The 13,516-nt window shown below is 59.1% G+C and overlaps 2 protein-coding genes across 4 annotated transcripts in view; one reads left to right on the top strand and one right to left on the bottom strand.

The window, feature by feature from the left end:
- Positions 1–13,516, bottom strand: part of SLC45A4 (solute carrier family 45 member 4) — a 69,654-nt gene that overhangs the window by 11,362 nt on the left and 44,776 nt on the right. The window lies entirely within an intron of this gene.
- LOC125097507 (uncharacterized) lies at positions 505–4,187 on the top strand. The gene is made up of 2 exons (XM_047725126.1): positions 505–2,023; positions 2,730–4,187. Exons 1-2 carry the CDS (start codon positions 1,790–1,792, stop codon positions 3,108–3,110), a joined length of 615 nt encoding a protein of 204 aa, XP_047581082.1. The 5' UTR covers positions 505–1,789; the 3' UTR covers positions 3,111–4,187.

Genomic DNA, 13,516 nt, shown 5'->3' with positions numbered 1-13,516 from the left:
CCAGTGCAGAAGCCCAGCACGCGAGCAGGAACCTCTGGAGGCCGCTGTCCTCGCCCCTGAGGCTCTTCACGCACGCATCACGCACGTGTCCCATCTAGAGGGCGTCAACCCCGTCTGTGCAACAGTCCTTGCTTTAAACCGTCACGTTTAAGGGAATTAAAATGAAAACTCCCTTTGTTTTTACCTCCCACTGAACCATGTCTCCCTTCCTTTCTGAAGACCCGAGTGTCACACGGTAGCCCGTCCCTTCTGCCTCTGGGCTGTCTAGCTCCTTCAGCGTTTCTCCCAGCAATCTGCCCACGGCAAACCCGCTTGTTATTTTACCCAAAATCTCTTTCTCTTCTCTTCTGACAGGGTATTTTTGCTGGATAAAGAATTCTGGGTTAACTCCTCCTGCAGCCCCCTCTGGAGCGGTGAGGCGGTCCCTCCCGTTTCTGCAGAGAAGGCGGTGACGTTTCATGTGACTGGAGAGGCCAATCGTCTTCCTCTCCTCTGGGTGCTTTCAAGATTTTCTCTTTCTTGTTGGCTTTTAGCAGTTTGACTACGATGAACCTAAGTGAAGTTTCCTTTTTCTCCTGCTTGGACGCCACAGAGCTCCATGAAGCTGTACCTACCCGTCTTCCAGCACACGCGGGAAACTTCCTGTTAGTACCCCAACTTTCTCCTGCCCCCTTCTCTAGCTCCGCTCCTCTGGAACTCCCAATCGCAAGAGCATCCGACCCGCGGACACTGCTCCACCGCATCCGGTGGCCCCGTCCCTTTCTGGTCTCCGTCTTTGTCCCCTCTGTTCTTCACCTCTGCCAACCAAGCCTTCAGTGGGCTGCGTCTTACGTCAACCCGATCTCCTCTAATTCTCTCAGATATTACATTTTTCAGTCCCAGAATTTCCATTTGCTTCTTCAGCAGCATCTCTCCGCTGAGCTCTCCCACTTCCTACTGTCACAGCCTCGAGCACACTTACACACGCCTGACGACTACAAGAAGTCACCACCTTGGAGTGAGGGTCACGTTTTCGGCTTCCCTGTTTCTTCTAACATCACTAAGCTGTACCCTTCACACCGTAAATGACGTGTTGTAGACACTCTACATTCTGCTACATTCCTTTGAAGAGTGCTGCGATTCTCATTTTAAACACATAACTTAGCCGGACTCAAAACCCTCCCTGCAACAGGACCCCGGGGAAACCTGTTCTGTTCTTTCTGCTTTTATCCGAGCTCAAGCACACAGCACAACAAGCAGTGCCCTCTGGCCCCCACGATACAGTCGCCCAGCAACCGCAGACGGGCGTGCATGCCCCACCGGCTGGTCTTGAAGGTGGGGTGCACCGCACTCCTGGGCAGCAGCTCCAGTACCCAGTCCCACTGAGCCAACGGGCAGAGAGAAAGCTGCATGGAAGAGCTCCTTACAGACGTGGGCTCTGCTGGAGGGGCCACGCTCCATCATTCCCAGAGCTGCGCCCGAGGCTGAGAGGTTCCGGGGCTGGTCACAGAGAATCACGTGTGCAGGATCCTGCCTAACTTCTGCAAACAGAAGTTTGCACACGCCTGTCTAAAGTGTGAGGCTCCACACGCCAGACGCGAGCAGCAGAAGACAGACTGCCGGGCGTACACCACCGCCTGGGAGCAGCCAACGCCTGCTGTGAGACGGGCCCTGACCCCGTCCCACCATCCGCTAAGCCACGGCCCACCAGCACCCAGCTCACGGGAGGCCAGGACGGTGTCCCTAGGAGTTCTGGCGCCAGCAAGTGTGAGACACAGCACGGTCTTCCCCAGCATAGGCAACAGCATGGATGGGACTGGAGAAGCTGGCCGTCAAGGGGCCCAGGAAGGAAGCCATTCCGCTGAAGGGGCCCTATGGAAACCAGGGTTTCCCGTCCCTCCAGGAGAGGGCTGCCAGCATGGGCAGCAGCCTGGCACTACCCTGGACGGCTCCCCATGCCCTCTGGATGCCCGAGAATGTGCCGTGGTGGCTGCTGAGCCCAGAAGCAGACTCACCCTGTGGCCCGCTCTCCCGACCAGGACAGGTGGGTCAGGACTCCCATCTTCTCTCTGGTCCCCACTCATCATCCCCCGCCCCCAACCACATGGCCAATCAATACCCAGCGTGATCGCCTCGAGACACGCCCGGCTGCAGCACTTGGTGCACAGGAGCCTTGCCGGTGTCTCTGGACTGGGACACTCGGGGCAGGAACGCTGGGCTGGATCCTGCCCCGTCACACGTCCTCAGAGCAGACTCACCGGGTACAGCAGCTGCCAGGCTTCCTGGCCCCGTCTGTCCCCTCCAACTGGGCACCCAAAGTGTGCACCCATTGAGCAAAGTGCCCCCAGAGGGGCCCCCAGAGCAGAGGCTGAGGTAGGCGGGAGTGCGCGGGAGGGGCCGACAGGACCCGCAGCAGTGCCAGCCCAATGGTGGTGTCGCTGGTCCTCCCGAAGGTGAACCCCGGGCTCCCCCACAGGAAGCCCCATGTGCCCCAGCCAGGCGGCCTCGGGGAAGGGGGACGAGCTGGGGATGGCGGAAGCGACACGGGGCAGTGGCTTTCTTTGTCCGGCACACTGGCAAGAAGCATTAGCATTTCCCATCACGTCCCCCAGGCAGCCCCAGGGGTGAGCGAGCCTGGGCTCCCCGCTGCCGCGAGGCCACCACTGGGACACCTCCAACAGCGCATTTCCCAGCCCGGCTCTCAACAAACAGCACGCCGCCCGTAGTAAATAATTTTTGTTTTCTCCCAGGCAGAAGGCGAACAACAATGGTGGGACCCGGAAGGCTCCCCGTTCACAGGAAATGCTCAGTGTGTCAGCATCGTCGGAGGGCCGTGTGAGGTCACGGGCAGCAGCCGCCACACTGGTCACGCGCGGCAGCTCCCATTCAATGCCACCATGTCGTCTTTGATAAGCTGGTACTTGTGGGGGGAGGGCAGCCAGGGGACCGGGAAAGTGGCCTATAAATGTTTAACAAAAGATCTGAACCGGGAATGGGAACATACATTCTCTCCTTCAATAGACAAAGCCTTCCACATCAAGGGAGGTCTGTATCCGCAGCGAGAGCTCCATGATAACGCTGGACTCGTGAGAACCAGCGCTCCGTGGGAAATGCCCACCAGCCTCGCGTGACCTCTGATGAACGGACGTCAACGAGCTGTGTGGGGGACCCTGGCGAGGGCCATGGGCACCCCAGAGACGGCCTGAGGGAGGAAAGGGCGCCTGGCACAGGGAGGATCTACAACTGGGCAGAGAGGGGGCAGGCACTCCTCCATCTGCGTGGAATGTTCTAGAACCCCAGAGCCGTGGGCAGGCAGGGAGTGGGGTGAAGCAACTGGCGTTTCCAGGGGAGGAGGAACAGGCCCCGCGTGTGTGCACACACGCCCCTCCCAGAGGGTCAGGAGCCCGCCGCCGCCCAGGCTGCTCTCAGCGGCGTCCCCAGCACCCAGGCCGTGCTCCCCACATGTCATCCTTCATCACAGCCCTGAAGGGGGTGCTCAGACACCCAGAAGGTGCAGTCCCCAACCTGGGCGGGCCGTGGGGGGGCGCAGGTCCCCGCGGGGTCAGAGACAGAGGGGAAGGGGTCAGCTGGCCCGTGCTCCCTGTGGGTCGATGGTGAAGTCTCGCCTGAGAGGGTCCCAGCGGCTCCATCGGCCACGTCGGGACGAGCTATTCCGGACAGAGTCCCCCAGACTTCCTGGGCGGCACTGAATTCCGGAGGGTCCTGAGGGCCTTTCTTCTGGTCGAACAAGCACCCCGCAGCCCCTGCGCTGGCCCTGAGGCCAGACTGCTTCCAGGATTAAGCGTGCACAGCCCCCCAGCCCTGCACTGGGGGCTCCCCGTGCGTCCGTGCTGGGGGTGCCGGTCCTATCTTAAAGGAGGAGGAGACCCAGCACCCTGGCTGGGTGCACTTGGCGGGTCACTGAGCCTCTGGGAAGCCAGGGGCGCGAACCTGCCGCCGCCCGGGTGCCCAGCAGCTGCAGGCAAAGCACCCCAGGTGCACAGCCTGACCCGCTCCCTCCAGCTGGAGCGCCAGCCGCTCTCGCCCCGGCCGCCGGCACGAGCACCCACCTTGCAGCTCTGAAGTCTGCCGCCCAGAGCAAGCACCTTCACGACGGGCAGGAACTCACAAGGCCAGGCACGAGATTTCAGAAGCTTCCAGAAGCTTCCTGAAACATGTAAAACGCATGGCTTATCCTACAGAGTTCCGTGCCCAGGGGGCGTGGACACTGACACTTTCCTGACCTCCTGGCAGAAACCGGCAGAACAGCGACGGGCGGCGATGCCTAGGCCACAGGTGGGCGACAGGAACCGGGCGCCGCGGCGGGTCCACTACCTGCAGAGCCCCGCGGCTGTGACCGCAGAACAGGGAGGGCTGCCTGAGGCCGAGATGGGCGGGCGGCTGAGCTCCCCGAAGGCCAGAGAGAGCAGCCGCCACAGGCCCGCACGTCGAGCTGGCAGGGGGCATGGCCGCGGGGCCCTCTGCGGCCCTCTCCGCCAGTCCAGGCCCAGCCCCCGGGGCCCCGGGCCCCAGGATGCCCTGGAAGCGTTGCTGTGGCCTCAGGCAGGCTGGGCCGGGCCTGGTCCGAGCACGAGCCAACCTGCTTCGAAGGAAAGGACCGAGGAGACGGCCCCGGCCCTTCGGCAGTGCTGCAACGCGGCAGACAACGCAGCAGGCGAGGCACGGGGCCGGAGTGCAGGCAGGCTCTCGCGTGGGGACTCCCCATGGGACACGCGCCTTTCGCGCTCACAGTCGGCGTCCAACGGGGCCTGGCCTCCCCACCAGCGCCTGCTGTTCACCACCAAAGGCTCCCAGAAGCAGTCGGGGACACGCTGGCGCTAGCTGAGCCCTGGGTCCCCAGCAGACCGACGGCTTGCCTCTAGAGAACTCCCCTCCACGCGGCCATGACTAGGGCCCACGGCAACCGCCCTGACGAGTGGCCTCGTGACCCAGGAAAGCTGGTGCTCCATGGCCCACTCACCACCCTGCGCTCGGCTCAGACACTTCCCCCAGCAGCTAGGCTCCCTGCGGCTGTCCCAGCGGAGGCCGTGAACTAGCGGTTGAAGAGCGTGCGCCCTCCTCCAAACACTGGTCTATCCTGAGGACGGGGGCTCGTGCTGCCTCACCTCCCCTCGAAGGGGAAACACTTGGGCCCAGGGCCACAAGGGACCTCAGGCTCCGCATGAGCCCCGCAGAGGTGAGAGCCAGCGGGACACGGGTCCTCCCCTCTGCTCAGACACCGCTCCCCTCTTCGTGGAGGTGAACAAGTAGGACACAGCAGATGCCCAGGACCCCCGCTGAAAACTCCCGAGTGTCATGGGGCACCTGGGGGCTCAGTTGGTGAAGTGTCTGCCTTCGGCTCCGGTCAGGATCTCGGGGTCCAGGGACCGAGTCCCGCATGGGCCTCTCTGCTCCGCGGGAGGCCTGCTTCTCCCTCCCCTTCTCCTCCTCCCTGACTCGTGCGCGCTCTCTCGCACTCTCTCAAAATAAATAAAATCTTTAAAAAAATAAAGTAAAAATCCTGAGTGCCGAGTCACAGCGGCGCAGAGAACAGCCCCTAAAGCCCCACAATGCGGCCACGTCTACACAGCCTGCAAATTCGACTGCGCTGTGGTTAAATTCTGCTCTGCTGCCATCATCTAGCAAGGTGAGAGAATCCGGGAACCAAAGGCCTTCCGCTAGCCCTGCCAACGCTCCCCGGGGCCGTCTGCACGCAGTGCGGACCAACAGGCTACAGGCAGCAGGCGGCGCAGGCCCTGGTGAGATCGGAGAAGTGTCCAGAGCTCAGGCCTCCCCGGGGGCAGGCGGGGCTGGCGGAACAGGAAGCGTGTGGGGCACAGCACGGAACCGCTGCTGGGTCCACACAATTACCGCCGGGACAGGCAGCAAAGCTCCTTAGTCACGTTTTTAAATGATGGCAAAATGTAAGCAGGTGTAAGTCTAAAAGGAACTTAAGACAATTTATTCGCACTGATGCAAGGTCACACCTCCCCACCCCTGCCTCCCAGCCCACCTCCTGCCGGCAGAACCCTCCAGGGCTCTGGCCACTTTTAGGAAACCAGGCCCATTCACCCATCCGGGACTCTCCCCCTTGTCCAGCCCAGACCACCTCCAACAGAAACTCCGGTTTCAGGTCTCCCGTTTTGCATTCTGAGACCCACCCCCAACCAGACTTGCAGATACAGTACTTCTAACGTGGTTTTTCCAAATTCTCAAAGTTCAACTGAAGTTTCTTAAAGTTACTCTCTCTTACGCTCCCAAAAGCCTTCATCAGCGCTAAGATACACCGGTATCCACTCTTCATCTAAATGGAGGGCAGATGGCCTATGCTGCACCCAGACACAAAGCCTGCTGACATGCTATTTACGTAATTTGTGTCCATGTTTTGTTACGATGTGAGTGGTTATTTTTTTTAAACAAAACTATCATTATCTGGAAAGCATTTTGCAGGTGGACACATTCTATACCGACTGTTCTTAAGAGAAAAGTTAAGAGAGCATTTGCTCTAGTTTATCATTTAAAAAACCTCTCTGGGATCTGATTTTATTTCTGATACAGGTTTAAGGAAAATACTATTTGCAGTGAGTCCTTTGCAACTGTGCCTTGAACATCGCACTTCTGGAGGGAGCCGGGAAGCCACCTGGCTGTGCTCACCTGAGGAGGTGGGGGGTGGGGGACGGGACACCACACAGGTGCCACAGGTCACCCCAAATGCACACTCAAGTGTCTGGGCTGCCTGGTATCTTATCATTGCAACACATACTTCTAATGTTTTTTTTTTTTTTTTTTTTTTTAAAGATTTTATTTATTTATTTGACAGATAGAAATCACAAGTAGGCGGAGAGGCAGGCAGAGAGAGAGAGGAGGAGGCAGGTTCCCTGCTGAGCAGAGAGCCCGATGCGGGGCTCGATCCCAGGACACCGGGACCATGACCTGAGCCGAAGGCAGAGGCCCCAACCCACTGAGCCACCCAGGCGCCCCACTTCTAATGTTTTGTTTCCAATTTACTTAAATGACCTTTGGCTTTCATTGTACAGTTAAATGAGCTTTTCCTGCAGGAATTATGCACATCATTTTTTCTGTCTTCTTTAATCAAGTTTGTGCACTTGCTTCATGTTTGGTCACCACAATTCTGAGGACTAATCTGCTAAGTCTGGAAACTGCTACAAGACACTGCTTACTATTAACGCTTCTAAAAACCTGTTCCTTTACCAATGCTCATATGCTCAATATTGAAAAAAGGCACAACTGCCCAGTTTCTCTGGAAATCACCTCCGGGGAGTGGCACGTAATGCCTCCTGTGATCAATCCCTGCCTACCAGACGCCAGATCTCTGCTCACACCACTCTGTGGCGAGCTCCTGCCCTTCTGCCTCTGGCCACGCCACACTCTCCCCTACACCTCTCCCGGCGTAGCACAGCCTACAATGCGCTGACTCACCCTTGCTTCAATGACCTCAACTTACTCTTTGCAACAGGGAGGCCCAGTGTCCCTTCCTCCACACAGCCTCCCGACTTCCTGTCCCCTTCCTGCACCCAGGTTGGTAGCCTTCTGCCTTGTTGGCTGTTCCCATGCCTGCCTCCAACAGGTGCCAACAGCGAGTACTCTAAATGTCCTTCCTAACCTTACTTCTCCAGCCCATCAATCACAACCTTCCCCCAGGTCCTGGCAGAGCTCCCAGCACCGGGCCGCCCTCGAGGCCAGCCTGCTGGATAGATAACCTCCCCATAGGCCTCCCCTGCTCAGCAGTCACTTGATCCCTGGACCAAGGGCTCCAGGGGTCCCCACTGCCTCCCACACCTCTGACCTCACCCAATTGTTCCGGTCACATGGCCCGTCTGCATGTCGACTCTAGGCCTCGCCACCGCACCTGGCCCCATGCCCAGCGCCGAGCAGGTAGGCGCTCGGTCAGGCCCGGACAGAAGAATAACAGGCTTCGTAACTCCTTGGGAAGAAGGACTACAGCTGATGTTTCATTGTTTCTAAAATACAATGATCTGAAACACAAGGAAATCCAGACTTCCCGATCCAAACAAAACAGCCTAATGTGAATTTTTTTCAATTATTTTGGTCAAAATTCAGGAGATTTTGACAAACTCCCACCTTCACGTGTGCCTCTCCCACTGGCCTGTGGTCCACAGTGGTCAGTGTGGATGCTGGTGGGCGGGGGTGGGCGGGAAGGGTCCCCTGACCGCCGTGGGCTGTCCGGGCGGGACTGCCAGGCCCGGACCCCACGCCTGTGGGCCCGGAGTTCTTGCTGGATGAGGGCTGGCCGTCCGCCGACTCTAAGCCCGGGCCGCGGGGCAGCCTCCGGGCTTCCTCAGTCTCGTATCAGCAGGAAATCCCGTGTTGAGCTGCATAGTCTGTGAGGCCCATCCTATTTTCTTCCACATTCTGAAAACCATGGTCAAATACACGCAACGTGAAACTGGCCACTGCAATCATTTTTTAGTGTGCGGTTCAGGAGTATCACATGCACTCACGCGGCTGCGCAGCTGTCGCCAAGGTCCACCCAGGGCATTCACCTTGCAAAACTGAGACCATCCCCGTGAAACACCGACTCCCCATTCCCCCTCCCCAGCCCCCACCACTTTGGGTCTCCAGGAACATGACTGTCTGGGTCCCTCGAACAGGGAGGATCCCACCACAGGATTGTCCTTCTGCATCTGGATGTTTCCCTGAGACCACATCTTCCAGGGCCAGTCCGATTTCAGCCACTTGCCATCCTCTCCCCCACTGAGTTCCTCGGGCCTGGAGGTCCGGCTCTGCAGCCCTCGATGCTGGGGACGGCACTGAGCCCAGCACTCCCCGTACGAGGAAGCGTCAACCACGGAACGATCGTGCCGCCCCTCCAGCTAGAAGCAGCGTGAGCACGCCTCCCCAGCACCAGGCCTGAGGCTAGACGCACACGCGGGCACAATACCCAGGGGACCATTGGGATGAGGGCAGTTGTGCCCCTGCCCTTGGGGCCTGGCAGACAAGCAAGCAAAGATACGCCAAGGGCAGGGCCAAGGGCCAGGAAGGACGGGTGGGCCCTGGGGGAAACCCACCCGAGAGAGCGCTGATAACCCCAGGCTTGTGCGGCCTCAGTTTCCACTGATCCGGGAAGAACAGTTAGAGAAGGAGCCTCAGCCCCTCCGGGGGAGGCAGCAGCGCCCGACCCAAAGTTCGGCTGCTAGAGAAAAAAAAGGGGAATACAGAATTAAGTTCCAAAAACCCCAGTGCGCCTGGGTGGCTCCGTGGGTTAAGCCTCTGCCTTCGGCTCAGGTCATGATCTCAGGGTCCTGGGATCGAGTCCCGCATGGGGCTCTCTGCTCAGCGGGGAGCCTGCTTCCTCCTCTCTCTCTGCCTGCCTCTCTGTCTACTTGTGATCTCTAATAAATAAACAAAATCTTTAAAAAAAAAAAAAATTCCAAAAACCCCAATGTACTCTTGGCCAAGACAATGACCTCTCCGTGCAGGGGAGGTACCCACACTGCCCAGGGCTTCCGGGCTACCGTGACACTGAGGGTCCTCATGTTGCCGGAGGGGTGGGCCTCCCGTGCCTGGGTGCCAGAGGGCATCCCCCCGGCATGGGTAACAGGTGTGCAGTCACTTGTAAGTGGGGCGATCGGTCTCTTGCTCCTAGGCTCTAGGCCGCAGGGGACGGCTCACGGCTCTGCACTTGCCCATTTTACCTGGCATTCAGGGACAAGGCCTCAGGCCTTCCTGGCTTCTGCTGGCTGACCTGGCCGCCTGAAGCTTTGACATCTCCCTTCAGGGACGCCGCTTCCTTCCCGCCCCCACCGGGGCACATTCTGCCAAGCAGGGGAGCCACGCCTCAGCAGAAGCAAGAGGCCAGGTGTCCGAGACGATGACTCATCTCGTGTCCCTGGGCTCAACTGTCTGGGTCCCGAGGCTGGGCAGGGCCGTCGTGGATTTCTACGGGGCCCACGTCAGCGGGACAGCTATGCCTTGGGGAAGCTTCCCGTGCAGAGGAAACTGGGGGTAGCCGGCTGCTGGGTCTGCTTTTGCAAAACAGGAAAACCCGCCAAGCGTGCTAACTGCAGCAGGCCCTGGGGTAGCAGCACCATCAGACAAATACAAAGCCTTCACTGGACCCTCTGGGCGGCGTCAAGGTACACAAAGGGGACTCGCAGGAAGACTTTGAGAGCATGTGAACTGCAGAAAGTACCCTGTTACCAGAACCCGCTACGTCCCGGGCAAAGGGAGTCACAGTGACACCCAGTACAGCCCTTGCCACCCAGATTGCAACATACCTGCTGGAAGCTCCACGCTCGTCAGAGGCACCTTGCAGGAAAGACGGTAACCTGATCGCACAGCAGGTCGCCTGGTCACCCCCCCCACGCGGCCTCCGACTCAGAGTTCATGCCCGTACGCACGCACGTGCTGAGTCACCAGCTGCGTTTCCAGTCCCGATGCAGCGTGACCCTGTTTCCCAATTCTCGCCGAGACTGTGCTGACTGGCAGGGCACCCTGCGGACTTCCCACGGGCCGCGCAGTCAGCTGCCCCAGCCCGCAGCCGCTGCAGGGCAAGGGCACGGTCAGCAGCCCCTCCCCCCACCCCCCAGGCCCCCGTAGACCCACCTGCAACACGCCCCCCCCCCCCCCAGCAACCCCGGGAGCGGAGCGGAGCGGAGCGGGGGCACTGCAGACTCTGAAGGTTTTCTCTAAGGGCGGCTGTTCAAGGGTAAGCTTCTCCCGCAGGAAGAAAAGGGGAGCTTCACTGCCCAGGCATCCTGGTTCACACAGAGTTGCACTGGGAGGGGGGAAAAGGCTGCATTTTTTTTATTAGACACGCACCAAATGCACACAAGCTGTACCCTGCGCCCTGGATGAGACAGGCAAGCGGACAGCGAACTCTCCCCGTGAATTAGGAGCCTATAAAGACAAATGCGGTTCTCATTCCTCAAGGAGGCGGCCTCCTTTCTTGTAGATGGCTTTCCTTCCCTTTTCCCTGGAAGGTACACCTTGAACCAAGAGGAAACCCAGGCGTTGGTGGTATAGTGGTGAGCATAGCTGCCTTCCAAGAAGAAACCCGGGGCAGGGGTGGGGCAGGGCAGGGCACGGACTAACTTCTCCCCAGGGAAGGGGAGCTGGATGGGGCCAGGCCAGGAGGGGGGTCTGCTCCTTAGGAAGGGCTGTTCTGGGGCTCGGGGCAGACGCTTCCCCAGGCTTCCTTTGAAGAGTGACCCTGCACATCCCCTTGAGGCTCACCACTGCCAGATCCCCAGGGAGCATGGGACCAGGCATGTGGTCCCAGGAGGCGTCTTCCCTGGAGAAGGGCTGAAGCCACCTTAGCACGAACCAAACCAAACCTGGGACCTGGACTTGGAGGTGCCACTCTGATCTCCTTTATGCCAATATTTGAGCCTGGGGCCCAAGAATGCGGTTTTTAGAAGTCCCCTCCCAAAGCTGACCTGTTCAGTAAAGGGGATGGGGATCCAGTGTGGAAGAAACAGGAGAAAGAGGGACGGGGACCGCCGAGCAGGCATTAGACACCAGCACAGACCGGCTTTGTGCTCCCACCTGCAGTCGGGATCCTCACCAGCTCTGGATGCCCCTGGGAGCGGCCACTGGAGACATGGACAAGTCACAAAGCCCCTTGTCTTGTGTCTGGCCTGGAGGAAGTCTCCAGAAGGAGGCTTCTAGGGCTGGCTGCCTCTAGGAATGAACCTGGAAGGGGAGTGGGGGGGTTAGGTGAGGGATGGAAACCTCACCATCCCAACAGTCGGGAACTTCTGAATTCTGACCTTGGTGGCAATGCTACTAATTAAAGAAGAATCAACTTTAAATTTAAAGACGGCCTGCCCTGGGAACAGGGTTCAGAAGCGCGGGCTAGAGACTAAGCTGGGCCTGCTCCAAGAACAGTGCTCAGGGACTGCTGGCGGCATCTTCCACGGAGCACGGTGTCCCTTCCATGCCAAAGTCCTGCCCCTTGCCAGCCAGCCAGAGGCTTGGGGCACAGAGCCAGGAAGGACGGGCCCACCCCACCACCATCCCTCCACCTCATCTGCTGCCTCCTGGGCTCAGCCAACATGGCAGCATCCCTTCCAGGCCCAAGAAATGGCATCTGCTTCTAGTCTAAAGGCTCCTTTCAGAGAAAGAGGCAGTCACATGAGATCGAGACAGCTGATTTCGGGTCCCCAAGTGGCCAGGTAAAGCAGGGACAGGGACGAGAGCTTGTCTGGGGCAGAGCTGCCTGAGGGGAGTGTGGCCATGGGTGCCGCGGCACTCTTTACACTTACTGGCCCATCAGGGAGTGCACGCCTCCCTCGAGTGCAACACACACACACAGTCAGACTGTCTGGACTTAAACCGGCACGGACCCAAATGCTTCACCCCCTGAGCCAGCTAGGCACCGGAGCTCCCTACCAGATCCCGCGCAGCAACGGCCTGAGCCAGCCTCGAAGTTCAGCTCCAGGGTCAGAGGAGAAAGGAGGCAGCGGGTCCCTGTCCTTCCCAGAGCGACTCAAAGACAGATGGCCTCCGTCATCCTCGAAGCACAGAAACAGACCAGTCCTGCCAGGTCGCTTGTCACCACACGTGCACTTTGCTGAGGATCACAGGAGACGGCGTGCGACCAAAACTAAAACCCCCAAGACCCAACCTCCCTGGGAAAGACCAACCAGCACCGCTGACAATGTCAAGACCCGGGCTCTTCCTTACGATCCTGGCTTGGGCAACGAGCGGAACTTATGCAATAAAACGAAGTCAGTCCTGGAATTATGACTGTTGTCCTAATTTCTCCAACCGAGGACGGCAATAGGCCAGGCCAGCTGACTTCCAGGGCGTACCACGTGTGGGCCGGTTGCTGGCTGGGGCATTTCGACCCTGCATGCCCACAAAGCAGGGAAAGCCGCACGGGGCGCCCGGGGGCACCATTGGTATGAAGCAACTGATTTCACATTTTCCTGGTTTCCACCCCAGTCCTGATCCTGGGGTCGGTCATGATCTGGGGTCATGAGACTGAGCTCCCTGCTCGGCGGGAGGTCTGCTCAGATACGCTCTCACCCCCTGCCGCTTCCCCACTCACGCTTTCTCTCGCTCTCGCAGATAAATAAAAAAGTCTTAAGAAAAGAAAGAAAAAGTGTGACTACAGTTGTGGGATCCAGCGTGAAGAAGAGCCCGCCACGCTCCCCGGTATCGAGAGCAAGTTACCTGGTTGGTCACCTGCTGGAGATCGCGGTGGCCCAGTCGGGGGCCGCCCACCTGCTGGCTCCCGCCGTCCCCCCACTCAGCTCACAGACTCACCAGGGAGACAGGTGACCCCGCCTCCCACTGGACCCTGCAAGTCTGCGCACCACCATCTCCAAGCTCCAAGCTGAGCTGACACAGATACATGCCCTGGGAAGGGGACTTTCAACCAAAATACGGGTCCCCGCTGTCACTGCTTAACACACCCTAAAACGTGGCTGTGGAGTTAGAGCACATCCAGCAGGCTGCCTGGGTCCCAGACGGGGTAACGGGAGCCTCTCCCAAGGGAGGAGAGGGTCCAGGTCCTTCTCAGTCTCCCAGAGCACGCAACATGTGGCAA

This window comes from Lutra lutra, chromosome 4, assembly GCF_902655055.1.
Source record: "Lutra lutra chromosome 4, mLutLut1.2, whole genome shotgun sequence".
NCBI classification, from domain to species: domain Eukaryota; kingdom Metazoa; phylum Chordata; class Mammalia; order Carnivora; family Mustelidae; genus Lutra; species Lutra lutra.
Note: the sequence above shows the minus strand (reverse complement) of the source record. Positions and strands in the feature narration are given on the sequence as shown.